The sequence below is a fragment of the Larimichthys crocea genome, chromosome III, assembly GCF_000972845.2.
Source record: "Larimichthys crocea isolate SSNF chromosome III, L_crocea_2.0, whole genome shotgun sequence".
NCBI lineage: Eukaryota > Metazoa > Chordata > Actinopteri > Sciaenidae > Larimichthys > Larimichthys crocea.
This window is the reverse complement of record NC_040013.1, coordinates 43,208,931-43,231,685: the sequence shown is the minus strand read 5'-3', so window position 1 is coordinate 43,231,685 and position 22,755 is coordinate 43,208,931. Positions and strand designations below refer to the sequence as shown.

The window sequence follows — 22,755 nt, the reverse complement described above, 5'->3', positions numbered from 1 at the left end:
TCAAGTATGACAGATTAAGCTTTTCAATAAAGTTGAGAGGGGGGAAAAAATGGAGTTGACGCCTCTCTCTCCACCACTCAGGTCTCTCCAAAGCTATAACGTCATGACGTCAGTGGCGTGTTTGACGGTCACAGTGGAGCAACATGGCGGCGCACAGACTCTCTCCATCACTGAACAGGCTGCTGTTCACCGGGAAGGTGAGCTGGCGACCTGCACGCGCTCACTCTGCACAGCGCGAGCTCGTCCCAACCAACCGACAGCTGTGCTGTGCTTATGACCGCGCGCGAGCGACGTGTTAGCATAGTCCATAACGCGCTAATGACAAGCAGACACACACACACACACACACACACACATACCAAACTTATTTAGTTAATGGTACCAGACAGCTAAGACTGCTAACCGCTAACTAGCCGCACAGTTAAAATAATGGCGTGCAGTGTTTGTTTTGTTAGAGAGTTTAACTTTGACGTTGTCTCAGACAGACTGTGCTCCATGAATATGCTCCTATATGCTCTGCTTTGTACATAGCGGCTAAAGGGTGAAATTTAAATGTAAAATATGAGCCTTGAATTTTATTTATCAACATGACATTTACTGACTTCATCTGTCGTTGACTCTGGACCACCACATGAGAAACGTTAGAAACTGAGCCCCGCTTTATGTCAGGTGATCACCTGCATTATAAGAGGGCCCCCCTGTGACTCACAATGGTGTGTGGCCCCTTTTAGAGTGGGCACCACCTATTTGTGGTACTTTGGTTAAACACTAATTTAACAGAAAAAATTCAAGCACACTGAGTCACACTCACATTGACATCGCATGGGTGAGCCTGTATGCTGAGGCATGCAGAATTTGCCTAAGCATGCATTAAAAAAAAAAAAAATCTCCTCCTCACCCCGGCGGGGTGGTATCTGTGTCATCCTCAAGCTCGGGTCCTCTACCAGAGGCCTGGGAGTTTGAGGGTTCTGCGCAGTATCTTCGATGTTCCTAGGACTGCACTCTTCTGGACTGAGGCTTCAGATGTTGTTCCTGGGATTTGCTGGAGCCACTCTCCCAGTTTGGGGGTTACTGCCCCAAGTGCCCCCACTACCACAGGGGCCACGCAACCCTTGACCTTCCACATCCGTTCCAGCTGCTCTTTCAACCCTTGATACTTCTCAAGTTTCTCATGTTCCTTCTTCCTGATGTTGGCGTCAGCTGGGATCGCCACATCTATTTACCACTACCCTCTTCTGCTCTTTGTCCACCACCACTATGTCTGGTTGGTTAGCCAGGACCTGTTTGTCAGTCTGAAAGCTGAAATCCCACAGCACCTTGGCCCTGTTGTTCTCAGCCACCTTCTGTGGTATGGCCCATCGGGATTTAGGTACTACCATACTGGTTGCAGATGTTCCTGTATACTATCCCAGCCACTTGGTTGGGCCTCTTCATGTACGCTGACCCAGCTAGCATCTTACACCCTGCTACTATGTGCTGGACTGTCTCAGGGGCTTCTTTACACAGTCTGCATCTTGGGTCTGATCTACTCTGGTAGATCCTGGCCTCTGTGGCTCTTGTGCTTATGGCCTGTTCTTGTGCTGCCATGATTAGTACCTCTATATTGATTGATTGATTGATTGATTGATTACTAAATGACATTAAAACTCAGAGCCTCAAAAATTACAATATTCGCTGTTAATATATTTCTGTATCAACATTATGGAAAAATAGATTGATTTAGTTCTTGAATATATTTAGCATGTAATAAATATCACAAAATGTGCCTTGTCTTTGACCCGTGCCCTGTAGCAGCAGGTTGCACACTGGCCTATTGTTCCATCCTCAATAGAGCCACAGTAACTCTGCAGTCCTGGTTGTGTTGTGATTGAGTTAGCACTGTAGCATGCTAAGCACTGCCATTAGTCGTATTGCTAATGAAATAACCACTCCATGAATTTATTAATAAACACCATTTAATTTATTGTATTAGTTAAACAAAGGGTTTGTTGACCAGCTCCTGGTTAAAAACAGGTGGTAAAGCTTTAGTGTTATGTAAAATACAAAGATACTTTAAATACTTTACACCAGATGAACATGTGTTCTCCTTCCACCACTTGGCCAGTCCTTACAACACCCTGAGACATAGCACTTCCAAAAACATTTGTTGTATGTAATGCTGCACAAAATGAAATGATACTGTCCTCTGATAGATGATCTGTTTTGCAGTATGCTGCATTCCAGTCCAGATGGTGTGCACTGCACAGCAACGTTAAATATTCCACCACCTACAATCCTAATGAAAAGGTAATGCACACACTTCTCCTTCTGTCTGTTTGACTGTAACCACTGATGTGTTCAACCATCAGCTGTTGACACAGACAAAATGTTTGAACATTTAATAACTGTGGAGCAGGATGTGACTGATGATTTAGATGTGTTTTTGTCATTCCTGAAAGCAAACACCTTGCTGAGGAGTTGTGGTTAAATAAAGTATTTGCGTTGCTAGTCTTCTCATTGACAAATAGGTGCAGTCCTTGTTGTATCAGTGATAAACAGATCACATCTGTCTGCTGTTTCCTTCCACAGACCTTTGATAAGATCCTCATCGCCAACAGAGGAGAGATTGCTTGCAGGGTAAGATTTACACAGATATACAGTGTACTGTAAATAAACTCCAGCTCAGACTGTTGTTGGATCACCATTTAACACCTCAACACCTGCAGTACACTCGGAGGAGCTTCAACTCACACCACCACGGATAGCTCGTAAAGAAAAGCCTACACAGGGCAGATTTTTAATAGAAGTTATCCTCCAGACTACAAATGTTGCTTTGCTGCTTTTCCAACATTTCCACCTTGACTCCTAGCCAGCAGTACTTCATGATATAATTCACTCTGTTGTATTCGATTGATTCGACTGTCAATGTTAACGTTGTGTGCTTTTCCTTCAGGTCATCAAGACTTGTAAGAAAATGGGCATTCAGTCTGTAGCCGTTCACAGTGATGTAGACTCCACTGCTGTAAGTTCCCGCCTGCGTTCATCCACTATTTGAATGATTTAGTGGCAGCTACAGTGAAGTCTGACTGCAACTAAACGAATACCCTTCAACACCTCACTCTCTCCTTTCAAGCATGTAGGAAAAACTCTGACTGTGAAATTCACATAAAAAGCAAAAGGCCACATGTAGATCAGTGTTTGGTCTGTCTGTTCTGAGCTACTTTAGGAACATAACTGCAACAAGCTTTCAGCTGAGGATGGAGTGCAAAAATCTGCCAACAATTTCTATCAGTTGTTATCATCAATGATATCTAGTTAGCGCTGAAAGCTAATGTTACTGGCTAGCTAATTTACATCATTATATACATATCCCAGGGTCTCTTTTGAAACAGTGTTGTATCACTGCCCAAAGTGTGTCACCAAGAATGTGTCACATCTGTATCTCACTTTCTGCTGTTGACATGACATCCTGATTGGTCTTCCCCGTGTATGTGCGTATCTAGGTTCACGTAAAGATGGCCGATGAAGCTGTTTGCGTTGGACCCGCCCCAACCAATAAGAGCTACCTGAACGTTGAAGCCATCATGGATGCCATCAGAACAACTGGAGCACAAGCTGTAAGCATTTCTACGTCTCATTACATTAAGAGACTGTGGTCAATGGCATGCACGACAGTCTGTGTACTTGATACACAAACTCATCAAAGCTCCTCTAAACAGTGAATCATGTGGCTGCATGTCAGTACACAGAGCTTTGGTAAAGTGCTCTTTCTCATTGTTAGTGCAAAGATTTCTCTATCAAATCAAATAAAGCTTTCCATTTGTTTCCACTGTAAAGGTTCATCCTGGTTACGGGTTTCTGTCTGAAAACAAAGAGTTTGCAAAGCGACTGGTGAGTAATATATAGAGTCAGATACACACTTATTTTCTCTTGACACACACACACGACCACAAGTTAAAAAAATAATGATAATTATGTATTTATTTCAGTTAAATGCCTTTGTTGTCGATTTATTTAAGTAGTCTTTGACTCATCTATGATTAGTTTTACACTCATTAACATTATTAACTTGTGTTGAACGAATAACACATGTTGAATCCAAAAATGAAGATACTGTCAAAGTTCTGACTTGCCATGGTCTTTTTCATTTCGGTCTCTTCTTGGACTTTTGTTTCGGAGCACATGTGTAACAGTGGAGGGTAAACTGGGAGAGCTTATATAAGTGTGACATGGCTCAGCCATTCTGCTGTGAAACACATCCAAGGTGACTCTGTCAGATACTATATAAACAGGAGCCCTCTGTGCGATAACAAGTGTTCTGTGTTTGAATCCACTTAAAGCAGAGAGCAGTGCAGTATGGAAGTTTATTCATGACCTTGTGAATGCTAAAATAAAAGTTTATGCATCATTTTAATGAATAGTTCGGCATTCATGACTCCAGCTCACATTTAACTTTGCTTTTAATGACCCAACTCAGATTTTCCTGGTATTTACAATAATTACATTTTTTTAGGACTTGAGCTCTCTGTTTTCTTTGATATTATTATCTATTATTGTCTGATATGGTAAATCTCACAGTATTGTGGTTGTGTTGCTAGGCAGCAGAGGGCGTAACATTCATTGGCCCTGACACACACGCTATCCATGCAATGGGGGATAAAATTGAGAGCAAGCTGATTGCTAAGGCTGCTAAGGTCAACACTATCCCAGGATTTGACGGAGTTGTCAAGGTAGGAGCACACACACACACATACAAAGCTCTCCTTACCTGTGCACTAATTCACTTTTAATCAGTGTTTATGTTTATGGATGGCATATACTATAGTTATCAATCCACATATGAAACATTTTTATCACAACATATTAGTGAGTTTCAGATGAGGACCAACTGGTTGGTTTGGCAAATGCTAGTTGGTTAATCTAGTTAACTGTCTCACCGCTGATGAAGACACACTAAAGCTTGAGCTTTGGGAAACATCTGTGATTGTCTCCTGTAAACAAGACAAGTTACAGTGTTTACTGCTACAGGTGGAGATTTCAGTACTCTGCTCCACCCACAGCCCGAGTGATCCACTCAAATCAATCTTCACACACCAACAGTTCAGTCAAGAAACATACCTGCTTTGAAACGACGTTCAAAACATGGAGGAGATAGTTGCTGCACAGCCGTCAGTAATGTTTTGCTTCTCGGATCAGTAACCATAAACCTTCTCTGTGTCAGACTGCTGAGGAAGCTGTGAAGATCTCACAGGAAATTGGTAAGTCCACTTTGTAAACACACCGTACCACTCTGTTAGTACACAATGATCTCATATCATTTGACCCCACAAACCTTTCATACAATCTGTGACTCCTTTGTCAGAGGGTGGTCAGGTCCGTGTGCTTAAAGAAATGCACCTTGTTTTTCTCTTTGTGTTTTCACCAGGCTACCCAGTGATGATCAAAGCATCTGCAGGAGGAGGAGGCAAAGGAATGAGGATCGCTTGGAATGACGAGGAGACAAGGTACAGTGTTCTTCTTTGTGTCACACAGCAGTGTAAACCATCATCTTCATTATGAAAACAATGCATATCAGTACGGGGCTTATTCTGCTCTCATTGTTTACTATTTAAATGGAATGGACTCAGATGCTACTATCAGAATAATTACTGCTGAATACAAACACTACTCCTGCACCCAACAACTCCAATTTACTGACCTTAAGATACTTCTACAGTTACAACTTAATCTGGTAAATCACACCCTTCAACGCTTCAGCTTTGCTGCTTCACTGTCTGCTTGTACCTCCAAGACTTCAGCTGCTTTTCCACATTATCACATTATCAGTGATCCAGAAAGACAGCTGCTGGTATCTGCTACATTTCTAACTGCTTGTGTGTGTGTGTGTGTTTGTGTTTGTGTACTATTATAGGGAAGGTTTTCGCTTCTCGTCCCAGGAGGCAGCGTCAAGCTTTGGAGACGACAGGCTGCTCATTGAGAAGTACATAGACAACCCCAGACACATCGAGATCCAGGTAAAACACAGGCAGACAGGTCCCATGTCCTTTTAATACTGACGATGTGCGCACAGGGTATGAGAGGGGACACAGGTGTCCCAGTTTGGGCTTGCTTGATTTTCCTAATTCTGAAGTCAGCTATGTGAATGCACACACACATTTTACCTTAATAATCTACACTAACAGCTTCATTATGAAGTTAAAACAGGATCTTCAAAATGTGTATACCTTGATTAAAAAGAAAAAATGAAGTATTGACACAGCTGACCGTGCATATCAGAGCAAAAACGGAGCTGTGAGGTCAGAGCCTGCAGAGCTCAGAGACAGGATTGTGTCACAGCACAGATCTGGAAAAAAACTACAAAAAATCTACTGCATTGAAGGTTTCCAAAGTTTGGAACAACCAGGACTCGTCCTAAAGCTGGCTGCCCAACCATACTCAGCAACTGTCTACTAACAGCCTGCATCCAACCTGACAGACACAGCATGGCACAACATCCCCAGCATACAGTTTAAATTCTTACACTTAATGTCAACCAGCTGTTTGAACTGTAGTTGAGCATCAACTGTGACAGTCAAACACGAACATCATAAAATAAATTCCTGTTGACTCTCTTGCAGGTACTTGCTGATAAACATGGAAACGCTCTGTGGCTGAATGAGAGGGAGTGCTCCATCCAGAGGAGGAACCAGAAGGTTGTGGAAGAAGCTCCAAGGTCAGTGAGAAACGGTTTGCTGCACAGGCGAGGTCTACTACAACTACTGTGACGACAGACAACTGACTTTAATGAGGTTGAATTTTAGACTGGAGGCAAGATTTTCATCTCAAGACTCAATGTGACACTTCGTCTTTGTCTCAGCAGTGACCAGAGCTGCAGCCTTACAGTACTAAAATGTGAGCTAGTGTAAATTAGTAATATTTTTTTCAGTATCCTGCGTGAGAACTGAACTAAAATCTGAATGATCGTATTTGTAATAAATAGATATGAAGATATCGTGACTCGGTATCGTAACATGGTAGCAGAGCAGTGTTAATTTCGTCAGACGAGACGAAATATGTTCGTCAACAAGCCTTTTTCCCTTGACGAAGACGAGACGATGACGAGACGATACAATGTTCTAAAAACACTGACAAAAAATGTGCCAATGTGTGTTTTTGTTGACTAATAAAAAGGAGACGAAAATGTCATGCAAGAACAAAAACGTCCTCCTTGTTTTCGTCTACTATATAAGAAAAAAAGCAGCATCCAGTCCTGCTGTCATGTGTTTGTGCCAGCACTTCTTTTACTGTAGCAACGTCACAGCCACACGTTTGATATCCTCTTGCTGCTCTCGCACCTGTGGCTTGAAAACAAACAGCATGCAGGAGAAAGACGGCGTACGGACAGTGCAATCTAGAGCATGAAACGGGCCTTAGAAGTCAGGCCTGACCCGGCCCAGGCCCGATAGAATTCAACCCGAGCCCAGCCCGTTTGCAGCCCGACGTTATTAAAATGTGCGCATATGGCATAACAGTCAAGAATGAGTGATCAGTAACAGTGATCATCTTAATTTGAACATTTTAGTAGATGCAACTGGCATAAAATCAATTTATTTATATTGAAATTTAACAATTGCATGTAGAAGATGACAGAACATGTCATAATAGGGTGTACCTGCTATTAGTAGATTAAAAAATGAAATCAAGTGTGTATTGAAACAACAGACAAGACACTTAGCAAAGTTGCATTGAAGATGAATTCATTCAATTTAATCCAATCAAGACATTTAATCAATATGTTAGCTGTGGAACACAAGTGAACTGGAATTAATAAACAAAACAAAAAAATCCTGAAATAAATAGAAGAAGACTAAAATGTTTTGACTAAAACTGGACTAAAATACCCTGTGTTCACGTTTGACTAAAACTAGACTTTTAGTCGACTAAAATATGACTAACAAAAATGATTTGTGAAAGACTAAAAGTGACTAAGACTAAGAATGAACTTTGGCGCAAGACTAAGACTAAATTGAAAAATGGGTGACAAAATTAACACTGTAGCAGAGCAGACAACAATCAGCAATAAAGAGAACACATTTTTACGTTTGTGACTTTTTGGTATGTATCCATCACACCAACTCACTCATTTGTATCCCTGAGCTGAGTCTGAGTGTCTTGTGCCATGTCCTCTGCAGTACTTTCCTTGACACAGACACACGGCGGGCCATGGGTGAGCAGGCAGTGCAGCTAGCCAAAGCTGTCCAGTACTCCTCTGCTGGCACGGTGGAGTTCCTGGTGGACTCTAAGAAGAACTTCTACTTCTTGGAGATGAACACACGACTACAGGTCAGGATAGCATTGTGTGTGTATGTGTGTAAATGTAAACCCCACTGTCAGAAGTGTGTCTACACCTTGTTTTTTTCTCCACTGAATTCAGACCCACACAAGACTTTTTAAATTTGTGTCAAGAGTACAATATAGGAAACCTAAAAATATAAGCAAGAAACACAGAGAGGCAAATAAATCAGCCACATGAATAGGAGCGATCCATTTACTGTTTAGATTCCTCATACACATAATGAAACAGCAGAATACTGATGCAATCTGCTGAGTTCAGTTCTGCACCTCCTAGTGAGAAATGAGGCCAGATAAATGCAGGTCTTCTTCAGCTAACGTGTCAGCCCTGCTCTCTTTTTGTTTGGAAGGCCTGTCTGTACCAAACGTAATGAATTTAATAAACAGTGCTCATTTGTTCAGTAGTTTGACATTCACTGGACATTTGACAGTTAAGCTGAGAGAGGAGACGAGGAGAGAGAGGAGCATCGCTGACTGTTGTGAATGATGTGAAGTCAGCCAGTACTGCCACAACCCTGATGCTAAAACACATTTCATTTAAATTCTACTCATTCTGTAGTACTAATCATGTTTTTTTTTTTGGTCATTGTGTGCCTTTTTTATTATTGAGATATGACAGGAAATTAGAGTCGAGCTAGATGAGGAGTGACACTCAAGAAAAGTTCCCAGCTGGACTCCGCTGTTACAGTTATGGTAATGTTATGGTTCAGGATTTCAACCCCAAACAGGGTGCCCTAGGAGAATACTAATGTTTTCAGGGTCTTTATCAGTGTAAGAACTTTGCCTACAGCCATATCTGTTGATAAAGACCCTAAGATGTGGCTAAAATGCCTAGAAAATGGACACAATCCGTTTGCTTGCACTCACCTGTATCTTCTCTGTTGAACCTTTGACCCCAGGTGGAGCATCCAATCACAGAGTGTATTACTGGCCTGGACCTGGTGGAGCAGATGATCAGGGTGGCCAAAGGTTACCAACTGCAGCACAAACAAGAAGACATCCCAATAAACGGCTGGGCCATCGAGAGTCGTGTCTACGCTGAGGTTTGTATGTGCTTGTGTGTGGGTGGGGATACATAGGTGTATATACCACTGTGTTAAATAATAGTACTGTAATACCTATAAAGAGCTACAGTATGAAAGGAAGGAGCAACATGGTTGCAAGGGTGAAACAAAAGAAGAACTGACTGACCACAGATATCCACACATTCTTCTGTACAGAACAATCAGCCATTCTCCACAAAAAAGTATAATCCCACTGTGGTAAATATGTTCAGCTTAATGATTTGTCTCTCTTCTTCTCATCCTCGTCATCTGCTCATGGATTATCTGTCTATCACTGCACATCAACGTGTCACTGACATTCTGACTTCAGTGGCCATGTTTACTGGATACAGCCACACGCTGTTTGTGACGTCTTGTTCTTTTGTGCGTCTGGGTCAGTTGAGGCTCATGACTGCTCGCACTTGAATTGGATCTTGTTTTGATTAATCACATTTTTAAAATAACAGCCAAACAAAATCGGATTTGAGCGATAATTCTAAAGTGAGTGCTAAGTGAGTGTAGCCTTAGACGCACCCTCTCCGCAGACATTATAACGTGCTGCTGCTCTAATTTATCACTGTGAACACAGGGAGGAAGAGAGGGTGCAAGAAAATAAATTGTATATCCCGCAACTGACTGTAGTTTACCAGGACAATTAAGTTTGATAAAATGTTTCTGTTCTAAACATTTAAAGCTTTGTTAACCTTGTTGTTTTTTTGTTCTCTGCTTCTTGTCGTAGGATCCTTACAAGTCTTTTGGTCTTCCCTCCATTGGACGGCTGTCTCAATATCAAGAACCACTTAACCTAAGCAATGTAAGTCTGTGTGTCTCTGTGTGTGTGTTTTTTACTCCTCACTCACATATCACAGCTAATATACACACTTTCTCATCTGCTCCGCGCTCTGGCAGGTCCGTGTAGACAGCGGTATCCAGGAAGGAAGTGACATCAGCATCTACTACGATCCAATGATCTCTAAGGTCAGTATGTATTAAATATAGAATGATTGACCACAGCAAGACATCTGATTACAAAATGCCTCAGTTCCACAAGCTTGTGATTGAGCTGAGCTGGAAGGCAATAATCTCCTCTGATGTTTTTGAAGTTGGTTACCTACGGAGCCACAAGAGCTGAAGCCCTTTCCAGGATGGAGGACGCCTTGGATAACTACGTCATCAGAGGTATGCTGACAGATTCTGAACAGTGAACAGCTCAGGCACACACTCACTTTTCTTTCTGTAATGAACCTAAGTGATCTTCTCTCCAGGTGTGACCCACAACATTCCCCTCCTGCGGGAAATCATCACCCACCCTCGCTTTATCTCCGGTGACATCAGCACCAACTTCCTGCCTGAGGTTTACCCCGATGGCTTCAAGGGTCACCAGCTGGAGGTGAACACACGCAGGGAGCTGCTGGCCTCCGCAGCAGCGCTCTACATCACTGCTCAGCTCCGTTCACAGAACGTTCTGGGCAACCTGAGGTGAGGATGGCAGCCAGCTTGAGGTCATGGTCAGTGATGCTTCAGCCCCTGATGTATGTGTGTGTTTGTGTGTGTTGCAGGGTGTCATCCACCCCTGTGAAATGTAACCGCTGGGAGCTGTGTGGGGAGCTGGGTGATGGACTCCATTCTATGGAGGTTACTAAATCAGGAAATGTGTATACCGTGAGTATTTAATGTGCATCTATAAACTAATTCAACATCTCTGTCTCCTTGTGTTGATAGAGGTATTGAGGTATTGTCACTGAAGCATTAGCACTTGCCCTGCAGGAAATGAATCATTAAAGCTGTGATGCTAATCCATGTTCACAACCAGTCATGTTTGGACACACCTTCTCATTTCAGTGGGCTTTCTTTAGTTTAATTATTTAGTTTTATTATATACGTCCAAGAGTCAGCACCACCAAGTATGAGGCCATGGTGGAACCATGGAGTTGCTTCCCCAAGCGAAGAAGTTTGAGTATCTTGGGGTCTTCTTTAGTGATGGAACATGAGATGGACCAGCAGATTGGTGCGGCTGAACTGCTGCAGTTCAGAGGGAGCTGAACTGGAAGGCAAAGCTCTCACCCTCACCTATAGTCACGAGCTTTGGGTAATGATCGAATAAATAAGATTGCAGATACAAGGGGCCGAAATGAGCTTCCTCCACCGGGTGGCTGGGCTCGGCTCACCCTCAGATAGGGTGAGAAGCTCTGACAGCCACTGCTCCTTCATGTTAAAATGAGCCAGCTGAGGTGTATCGATCATCTGATTAGGCCCCGTGTGCACCTTCCTTTGAAGGTGTTGTGGGCCTGTCCAACTGGGGGAATCCCAGAATCTGCTGGAGGTGCTACATCACCCATCTAGTCTGGGAATGCCTTGGGAGAAGTGGCTGTGAAGAAGGACGTCTGGAGTGCCCTGCTAAACCTGCTGCCACCGAGACTCGACACCGGATAACTGGAAGAAGATGAATGGAAGGTTTTATTATAGTTATGTTAACGTTTTCACTGTGTCTTGAGTGTTAATCCACAGTGTGGGAAGTAATGAAAAGGAAGAAAACCCATTGGATAAGAAGGTGTGTCCACACTTGGTACTGTGCGTAGACGGCTGATTAAAACATTATCATGTTATTAACTGTGTCAAAACCCGAGCTCACATTCCAGAGGATGAAATCAGTCAGCATAGAATGATGTAACCACAGTCCCTGTGTAGACTCAAAACAGGACACAGCTGTCAGAGTCTGAGCCGATAATCTATATGTGTGTGTATCTGTAGGTGGAGGTGGATGGAGAAAAGGTGGAAGTCAGTGGACAGTTTAACTTGGCCTCCCCACTGCTGCCACTGACAATCAACGGCACAGACAGGATGCTACAGGTAGCTCTCTCTCACTCACACACACACACACACACACACACACACACACACACACAGATTCAGTTGTTAAATGATATCACATTTTTTGACCTCACAGCATGTCAAAATAAAGATGTTCATTTATTTAGTCTACAGGTGATGTATTGTGTAAATAATCAATCTTTTTTTTTTTTTTAGTGTTTATCCAGAGATGCTTCAGGAAAGATTGTCCTGCAGTACCTGGGCACGTCGGTAAGGTTGCATGTCAGTCACACACACAAACAGTCTGTAGTCCTGATGCTGTAATAAACATTGTCCAAACAAAGAATGTTACATTACCAACAGCTGTCATTACTGCTATGTTCAGGTAATGTTTCTTATTGTTTAAATCTCATTTAATATTTATATAAATTTCTAAATTCTAATTATTATGAGTGACTTTAAAATAGTACTTATAATCAGTAGTCTTTTATTTCATATAAATACAAATTCATATACGTGCACTTGTCTTGTCTGCAGTATTTTGTAAATGTTATGATGGACAGTCAAAACCTCCAGGATTCTAGTGTTATATATAAACTGAATTTCAAAATAAAGGTCCTTTTCTTATCTGGCATGTTTGTTCTGTGTTCAGATCCAGTAAGCTAATTTGCATAAACAACCAATTGTATACACTGTGTGCACCTAATCAAGATGATCTACCCTTTTCATCTAATTAAGTAGCAGTTAACTTAGCCTTAAAAGAACTATATGTAACTCTGCTTGTAACAGTGATATCTAGTGGTTAAATTTGGTACTGCAGGGCATATTTCTATCTTTTTTTTTTAAAGGTATTTGTCCTTATTGCTTAAACTGTGGCACTGAAGAGTTGTATACTAAATTGTATACGGAAACAATGACAGTGTCTTTGGATCATACTGCAGTACAGGCCACCTCCTTCCTGTGTTTCTCACACTGTGTCTTTATGTAGTTTAAGCTCCGCATTCTGTCCAAGCTGGCTGCAGAGCTGAACTCCTACATGCCAGAGAAAGTTCCTGAAGACACTAGCAGCATCTTGCGTTCACCGATGCCAGGCACTGTGGTGGCTGTGTCCGTCAAACCTGGAGATACGGTAACACATCCTAATATGTAAATGTTTACAACATACCTGCAAGACCTGTGGATATGCTTACCTCACTGCCTGGGTGTATGTATGTAGGATGTTAATGACATAATAATCTGAAGCCAGTAATCACTACTAAGACTAATTATCTATTAGGTTAAACGTGAAAAGAGGAGGAGTGAGTTCACTCAAGAATTCTTTTCACTTGACTGGATGTTACAAAAGTGACTCTGCTCCATCTAACCCCTTGCTGCGAGATGGACCTGTATCATACACCTCACCAATGCTCTTGTGGATGAATGGGATCAGATCCCTGCAGAAGAGTTGAGGTTGTTGATGCAGCAGACTAATGACCATGGTTTACTCACATATTGGCAGTAGTTTGATACATACCTTTGGTGGTAGCCCTCCTAATCAGTCCAAGCTCTGAGTGAGCAGTGATGTTTGTAGAGAAGATGTCATGATGAGTAACAACTTGACAATATTGGTCAAGGCACCAAACATCTTCCCTCTTCCTCTACAACACTAAATTGGCATCATTGCATTCAATCGGCACACCAAGTAGGTGACGGGCCAGCTAGCAGCGACATGGTGTTTGGCTTCATAATGTCATTACTATTACAACTAATCTGCAGAGTAAATCACACAATCTACACTTGACTTTGCTGTGAACATTCTAGTCTTAACTCTGTTTAATGTGGCTCTGGTCGTGTGTCTCTGTGTGTGTCCACAGGTTGCAGAAGGTCAGGAGATCTGTGTGATTGAAGCCATGAAGATGCAGAACAGTTTGACTGCTGTGAAGCAAGCAAAGGTAACAACATGAAATGCTGACAGTAAAGCTGCTGTTTAATTATTGGTAATATCTAGCTTCTTTATATCTAATATAAAGAAGCAGCACCCAGATGTCATGACCCGGCCCAAAGGAGATGACAAAAACGGGAGAGACGCAGTGCATAGCCAATAGAAAAATCTATTTATTCAAAAAACGTAACGCAGGTATGAGGTGTGTACGTCAGTGCTTTCAGTCATGTAAATGTGGGTGTATTGATCATGTAAGGTGAGATGTTATGAAGTGGAAATAAAGAAAGAAACCACACAGACAGCCACTGGCCTTTTTATCCCCCGGAACACCGGGCCCAGGTGCTCCTGATCAGGTTGATGTCAGCTGATCACCTCGGAAAAAGACAGACCATTACTTCACCAGAGTGAAAAACCACGGCAGCCTAAACAGTATAGGTGGGGCCATCACACAGGTCACAGGCTGGTGCAGTTATTGATTATTATATTAAAAATAATAAAGCACAATCTTTCACTTTGTAGACTTTATTAAGCATAAACATGTACTGTATTAGCCTGCAAACTTTTAATGTTTTACTCTTGATTTGTATGTTTGTGTGTGTTTCCTCCTGCCTTCTAGGTCAAACATATCCACTGTAAGCCAGGGGAGACGGTGGGAGAGGGAGACCTGCTGGTAGAGCTGGAGTAAAACACAACCTTTGACACTTCCATGTGTGACATCAGCACCGGGATGAGCCTTACTCCTCCACAGAAGAAGATCCACGTTGGCAAACAGACTGGACAATAACAGACGCTTGATTTATCTTGCCAGTGGTCTGTCTGTGGCCCCTAGCAGAGTTTAGTTTCCCCCGATGGTGACTCAGAGCTGAGTTGTATCAGCTGTGTTTAAGGTATTCTCCACGTGTAAGCCTCCTTCCTGTTGTTTGTTTGGGTGTGACTGTTTCCTGTCTTCCTTCTGCCTTTCTGTTTTGTGTGTTTTTCTAGACCTGATTGTTAGATTATGTCCCCCTTTGCATAGAAGTTTGGTGTATGTTAAGGATGTGAGATCTCTACATAGGAAATCACCACTTCAATACAATTGAAGAACATGGACCTGTTTTGAGCTGCTGACGAGATTTTCAAATTGATTTGAGCACCAGAAATTAGGAGATGCGTATAGCTGTCCATAGTTTCATAACCCTCAAGGTATGTAGGAAAGCTTTCTGTTGTGATTTTGTCAAACTGACACTGTACACAAAACCAATAAAAAGCTCATTCTTTTCTACATGCGACTGAACTGCTGTGTGACTGCATCACAAACAGCCTTCCGTTGTATGCATTCCTTATGTTTGTACCTGAGCACCACCACTTTTTCCCTATTTAAATCCCAGACGTGTCCTCTCACCTGTCAGGTTACAAAGTTAACTGGCTCAAATCAGAAGTCCTCAAGTTAACACACAGATGAAACTCTGATGTCCTCTGGCTTCTCTGCCTCTGCGATTTACAGAGTTTCTGATGGACATTAAAAGTAAACTACTGCCAACTGTAGCTACTATTAGCTAACGTTGGCTCAGTTTGTTAGCTGGGATGCCCAGACTAAGTTCAGGTCACTGGGGGAGTGTTAGTGTTTGTATCACAGACATGTTGGACCATCGGAAAGATGAGAATGCTTCAGAATGGGATTGTTACCGCACAAGTGGGCAACGTGACCAGGCTCAGTAGAGACGAAGAGAATGAAGAGTACAACAAATGGAGCTAAGAACAGAAAAAGAGAGTAAGAGACCAGAAGATGAGAGCAAATTTCAATCCCAATCGGCCCAAGTGTGTTTATTCTCGGTGATCCTCACCCCACCCTGTGGTGCAGACTGATTCAGGCCAGATTCTTTTATGCTAAAGAGAAAACTCACCCCACCACCAGCCTGTGTGTTTTAGCAGTACATGCTGGCACATCTGCCACTGAAGCATTTTCTCTGTAATCTCACCACCAGCCCTGTACTGTTCTGGTTCTACTTCAGAGTTCATTCAGTCACCCTGTTGATCTGTACTATCACCTTCTGGTTTCAATAAACTGTTTAAACGGTAAATGGACTGTACTTATATGTCGCCTTTCTAGTCTTCTGATGACTCAAAGTTTTTACAGTACATATCTCATTCACCCATTCACACACATTCATACACGGATGGCATTGGCTGCTGTGCAAAGTGCCAACTGCTCATCAGCTTGAGGAGTTAACCATTCATACACATTCATATACTAAGAGGAGCTGGGGATGGAACCACAGATTACCTGATTAATGGGCGAGCCTCTCTACCTCCTGAGCCACAGCCACCCAGTTTAACTATTAAAATTTTAGGACAAAAATATGAAAAGGAAAAACAAAGGGCCTCCTCACTTACAGTATAGAAAGTAACACTGTATGCAAACAACATACATTTTACAATAATACCTTCTATAAACCAATAATGGCCTTAACTGAAGACTTGGACCAATTCTTAAAGATATTGCGCTTAAAGATCATATGCACATATCATGGTTAAATAGAAATAACATTAATGAAAAAATGTGTACATTTTCTATAAAGTTTGCAAACTAGTGAAAGATGCTATTGCTAATTTGGCCTGTGCAGGTTTTGCAGTGAAGATTAGGGATTCATCTTATGTTTGTTTATGTGTTTTGCCACATTGTTGCTATTTTGGGATCAAGTCCAAACAAATATATTGAACTACAATTTTTAAAAAATAGTATCAATTTATAATCTTTATCATCCAAGCATAATGGAGTGGCAAATATACAGCCAGCCTGATATATCAGATTTCAAATGTTGTTCTAAAAACAAAAAATCCTCTGAAAGAAAACTACAAACTTTGAAATCCTTCAATGGGGAAGGACGAAATTAAATGTTACATGATTGTCTTTTGATTTTGTGTGAAGGGCAAACCTTAAAGGGTGTCCTGGTCATTCTGACATGATATACGGTATATGTGTGATGTATATGTTTGTGTGTGTGTGTCTGTGTGTGTGTGTGTGTGTCCTCAGTGAAGTGTATCAGTCTCTGCAGTAGCTTCCAGCTGCAGCAGTCACTTCAGTTTCTGTTCAGTCTGACTGAGGGAGGTTTTTGTACGACGCTTTTTCACTGTGTGAACAGATACACACTGTTGATGTAGTGACGACTCTGACAGTAGTAAACTGCTGCATCTTCAGTCTGAACTCCACTGATGGTCAGAGTGAAGTCAGAGTTTGATCCACTGCCTGTAAAACGAGCTGGAATCCCTGATGGTCGAGTGCTCGCAAGGTAAATGAGCAGTTTAGGAGTTTCTCCATCTCTCTGTTGGTACCAGGATAAACAGTTTCCAGTCTGTACATTCTGACTGATCCTACAGCTGATGGTGACGGAGCCTCCCACAGCAGAGCTCACTGCTCCAGGCTGAGTCACTGTGTCCTGGCCTCTGGACTCTGAGGATACAGTCACAAAAACATAAAGCAGCGTCATGGTTTTGTGGGCTTCATTTCAGAGGGACGGATGTTCATAGAGGAGAGGAGTTTGATTCTCTGGACTTTACCTGTGAAGCAGCAGAGGAGGTCCAGATGAGGACGGAGATCAAAGTCAGTTTTTGATGAGGAGGATTCTGTGGCTTCTGTTGTCATGAAGGACAGCTGTCAGTCACCAGTGTTCAACTCTCAGGACTATAAAGCTCCTCCAGGCATGGAGCATGGTGCTGCTGATGCAAAGTGGCTCTCATAGGAATGCCTGACTGACTTTGTATCTTTAGAACTGAAACCTTACTGTTTCATGGTTCATTAGTGGGTCAACAACATGTTCATTTTGTAAATATGAATAAAAATAGATGATAAAGCAGGGTATGCTTTAGGGCATTGTGATGACGAGTCAGTCAGTGCTGATAAACATGAATCCAGATTGTGTTACTGCATTGACTATTTCTTTTCTTAAATGTTTCACAAACAGATTTGAGTGACTGTTCAGCTGGAACTGTCTTTTATCAGGATATGTACCACAGTCCTTTAAGTAGCTGTAATTAAACCCTTCTAAAAAGCCCACTCTAGACCCAGAGGTCTTAGCCAAACTACAGACCGATATCAAACCTTCCCTTTCTGTCTAAGATACTTGAGAAAGCTGTAGCTAATCAGCGTGTGACTTTTCCATAACAATAGTCTATTTGAGAGTTTCAGTCAGGATTTAGAGTGGCATCATGCAAAGAGACCGATTAGTCAAAGTTACAAATGACCTCTCCTAATGGCATCAGACAAAGGACTCATCTCTGTACTTGTCCTGTTAGATCTTAGCTGCATTTGACACCATTGACCATCAAATTATTTTACAGAGACTGGAACATCGAATTGGCATCAAAGGAAACGCCCTAAGCTGGTTTAAATCGTACTTTTTAGATCGATCTCAGTTTGTTCACGTCAATGATGAATCCTCCATGCGACCAAAGTTGTCATGGAGTCCCACAAGGTTCTGTACTGGACCACTTCTATTCAGTTTTATATGCTTCCTTTAGGGAACATCATTAGGAATCACCTCTATCAATTTTCATTGTATGCTGACGACACCCAATTATATTTATCGATCAAGCCTGATGCAACCAATCAGTTAACTAAACTCCAAGCATGCCTTAAGGATATAAAAAGTTGGATGACCTACATTTTTTGATGTTAAATTCAGACAAAACTGAAGTTCTTGTAATTGGACCCAAACACCTCAGAAACTCTCTTTCTAGAGACTTAGTTACTTTAGATGGGACACCTGCCTCCAGCTCCACTGTAAAGAATCTTGGAGTTGTTTTTGATCAGGATTTGTCCTTTAACGTCCACATAAAACAAATTTCGAGGACTGCATTCTTCCACTTACGTAACATCGCTAAAATCAGACGCCATTGTCTCTCAGGCGGATGCGAAAAAACTAGTCCACGCATTTGTTATTCAAGGCTGGACTGTAACTCTTTGTTATCAGGCTGCTCCATAGTCTCTTAGAACTTTGCAGTTATTCAGAATGCTGCTGCACGTGTTCTGACAGGAACCAAGATCAGAGATCACATCTCTCCATTTTGGTTCCTTGCATTGGCTACCTATTAAATCTAGAATAGAATTTAAAATTCTTCTCCTTACTTACAAAGCTCTTCATGGTCAGGCACCATCTTATCTAAAAGAGCTCATATCCTTATTACCCCTCTAGAAACTGCGCTCTCAGGACGCTGGGTTCCTTGTGTTCCTATAGTTTCCAAAAGTAGATTGGGAGCCAGAGCTTTCAGCTATCAGGCTCCTCTTCGTGGAACAAACTACCTTTCTGGGTTCGGGGGCAGACACGGTCAACACCTTTAAGAATAGACTTAAGACTTTCCTTTGTTTAAAGCCTATAGTTAGGGCTGGCTCAGGTCATCCCTTAGTTATGCTGCCATAGGATTACACTGCGGGGGACCCCACCGAGGGTTATGCCTAGCCAGGCACGGTATTGGTTGAAGATGCCACAATCTCCCTTACCGAAAACCTCTCTCTCTCTCTTCTATATCTTTCTCTCTCTCTCTCTCTCTCTCTCTCTCTCTATCTTCTATATATATATATATATTATATATATATATATAATATATCCATCTCTCTCTATATATATCTCTCTATATTTCTCTATATCTCACTCTCTCTCTATATATATCTATATCTCTATATCTCTCCATATCTCTCCATCTGTGGACATGTCTCATTAATGCATGTTACTAACCAACTTCCCCGGAGTTTCTGTGCTCTGTGTCGTCCAGCAGGTTCTCGTGGATCGTGGCTGCTGCTGTGATCCTGCATGACGCCCACTACATATATTATTACTGTCATTATTACTACCATATCTATTACTGTAATAATTTTTATCATTCATTATAATTCATTGTCATTTTATCAGTCATTGTACAATATGTTTGTGTTGATTTGTCCTGTACACGTGACATCCATTGCACGTCTGTCCGTCCTGGGAGGGGATCCCTCCTCTGTGGCTCTTCCTGAGGTTTCTTCCACATTTTTTCCTGTTAAAAGGGTTTTTTGTGGGGCAAGTTTTTCCTCACTCGAACCGAGGGTCTAAGGACAGAGGGTGTCACTCCCTGTACAGTTGTAAAGCCCTCTGAGGCAAATGTACTTTGTGACTTTGGGCTATACAAATAAAATTGATTGATTTGATTTGATTTGAATACAAGTATGTTTAGAATCAGACAGGACACTATTTTTCCTGCTTAAAATGAAGTCAAAACCAAGAGCAGCCAAACTCGCAGTAAAAACAAAAAAACAAGATGCATAAGAAATACGCAAACCAATGGGTGACCTCGGGGTAGGTTTACACCTGGGCCTGAGGTATTGAAAGCTGGGCTGAAGTATTCACAGAAGGCCTCATTTCTGAACGACTTTGCACACTCTTTTAAAAAGTTTGGTCCCACTGGGGAGTTTTTATCAGAGGTCTTCCATGCAGGATACAGACAGAAATGAGCAAGCAAAAGTACTTGAATCTTTCACTGGTCATTTTTCTGTCTGGGTGTAGACCTCTGAACATCCAAAGCACTGTGCCATGTGGAGCAAAAAAATACACTTTCCTGTTTGTGATGCCAGTTTTATCCTGGTTTTTGGTTTCCCAAGCTGACAAAATAATCTTCAATCATTTAAAAGTAATGGCTGTAAAATGACGAGTGTCACAACACCCCAAAATCAAACTCTGTCTTTTCAGAATGTGATACATTCAGTTCAACAATGTTTTTTTGTTTTCGTGGTTTTTTCTTGACAAAATCAGATAAGAACGTGATTATGATGAGTCATTTGATTTCCACTGAAATCATTTTCATTAAATAACAAGCAATGAAACGTTTAATTGCCTGATGATATAGTGTGTGTTTGTATATGTGTGTGTGTGTGTGTGTGTGTGTGTGTGTGTGTGTGTGTTGTGTGTCCTCAGTCAGTGTATCAGTCTCTGCAGTAGCTTCCAGCTGCAGCAGTCACTTCAGTTTCTGTTCTGTCTGATGAGGGAGGTTTTTGTACGACGCTTTTTCACTGTGTGAAGACATACACACTGTTGATGTAGTGTTCACTCTGACAGTAGTAAACTGCTGCATCTTCAGTCTGAACTCCACTGATGGTCAGGTGAAGTCAGAGTTTGATCCACTGCCTGTAAAATGAGCTGGAATCCCTGATGGTCGAGTGCTGGCCCGTAAATGATCTCTTTAGGAGTTTCTCCCATCTCTCTGTTGGTACCAGGCTAAACGGTTTCCACCATTAACATTCTGACTGATCCTACAGCTGATGGTGACGGAGCCTCCCACGCAGAGCTCACTGCTCCAGGCTGAGTCACTGTGTCCTGGCCTCTGGATCTGAGGATACAGTCACAAAAACATAAGCAGCGTCATGGTTTTGTGGGCTTCATTTCAGAGGGACGGATGTTCATAGAGGGAAGGGTTTGATTCTCTGGACTTTACCTGTGAAGCAGCAGCAGAGGAGAGTCCAGATGAGGACGGAGATCAAAGTCATGTTTTTGATGAGGAGATTTCTGTGGCTTCTGTTGTCATGGAGGACAGCTGCAGTTCATCCAGTGTTCAACTCTCAGGCTATAAAGTCTCCCAGAGCACTGGAGATGGTGCTGCTGTGCAAAGTGGTCTCTATGGAAATGCTCTGACTACTCCAGCAGGGACTTGATTACTCTGATCATGCTGTTTATCAATGGATCATCACTTTCAGAGTATTGATTAACAGTAGTCATCTTTTAGGTGGATTTGGTTTGATGACTGTGGATACTTTTCTTTAAGAACGTCTTCTGTCTTGTTTCTTCAATGTGAGAACAAATCCTCTTTGACTTTAGACAGATGTGAACTTCTATCTGTCAAAATGTGACTAATTCTGAACGTTGTGTCAGTTTGATCAATATGATATGAATAGTTCATTCTTTTAGAACAGGAAGTGTTGATGTTGAGTTTGTTTGTGTCACAGTCAGAGAGCCGTGTCTCTCCACACTGAGAGGTTTTGTTAGGGCGGCTCAATGACTTTGTATCACTGTGCTGGACTTTTGGTGGAGGAACCGACTGAATGTTGGAAGTAAGTTTCTGCCTTTCTTAACTATTATAGCAATCAGTTAATGATTTTCATGGTATGTGTTTGTACCTTCACATTTAATTGACTGATTGAAATCACTTAAAGTCCTCGATTTATTCTTTCATTCTCCTGTTGAAGTCGAACTCAAAGCAGCTTTACTAAACTTTCAGGACATGTTCTAGTGTAGTCTGTGAAATGTGAACATCTTAAACTGGAGGAAAAATGAAGACCAACACTGGAACTTTACAAAATGAAATTCAGCTCTTATTCTCTGTTTTTAAGCGTTTGGAAGTTTAGTTCAAAGACATTTGAAACAGTGAGAGTAAAGATGAAAAAGTTCAAACTGCGACCAAATCTGTGATACAATGCCCTCTGCATGCTTTTGACTCCAGTTTTGATCATATTGCGAGTGTTCTCAGGCTGTTTGGTTTTCATATCTGTCTAGTAACATTTGAAATATGTGTCAAGTTGATTTTTGGCTGATAATGTCCTTTACAGTGGATCTAATTAACTTTTGTGTTCTTTGGGAGTTTTTCAACAACAGGAAACACTTTTTTTAAATGTAGCAGGGACTTTGAACTAAAAACACAAATGTCTGAAAACATTAAAACTGCATTTAATTC

At 41.7% G+C, this 22,755-nt stretch overlaps 1 protein-coding gene across 1 annotated transcript; it reads left to right on the top strand.

The window, feature by feature from the left end:
• The first annotated feature begins 74 nt into the window (after positions 1 to 74).
• Positions 75 to 16,145, top strand: pcca (propionyl-CoA carboxylase subunit alpha). Its single transcript, XM_010752284.3, has 23 exons — positions 75 to 197; positions 2,209 to 2,286; positions 2,569 to 2,616; positions 2,933 to 3,001; positions 3,483 to 3,596; positions 3,817 to 3,870; positions 4,578 to 4,709; positions 5,201 to 5,237; positions 5,405 to 5,483; positions 5,891 to 5,993; positions 6,597 to 6,691; positions 8,151 to 8,301; positions 9,210 to 9,353; positions 10,093 to 10,167; positions 10,263 to 10,331; positions 10,457 to 10,532; positions 10,619 to 10,832; positions 10,913 to 11,015; positions 12,105 to 12,203; positions 12,381 to 12,434; positions 13,153 to 13,293; positions 14,018 to 14,095; positions 14,702 to 16,145. The coding sequence occupies exons 1-23, from the start codon at positions 144 to 146 to the stop codon at positions 14,768 to 14,770; spliced, it is 2,136 nt and encodes a 711-aa protein (XP_010750586.1). The 5' UTR covers positions 75 to 143; the 3' UTR covers positions 14,771 to 16,145.
• Positions 16,146 to 22,755: the final 6,610 nt, after the last annotated feature.

Coding starts and splice junctions, on each gene's coding strand:
- pcca (XM_010752284.3), top strand. CDS start 144: ATGGCGGCGCACAGACTCTCTCCATCACTGAACAGGCTGCTGTTCACC. Junction 8,302..9,209: donor AGATGAACACACGACTACAG/GTCAGGATAGCA, acceptor CTTTGACCCCAG/GTGGAGCATCCAATCACAGA. Junction 12,204..12,380: donor GCACAGACAGGATGCTACAG/GTAGCTCTCTCT, acceptor TTTTTTTTTTAG/TGTTTATCCAGAGATGCTTC.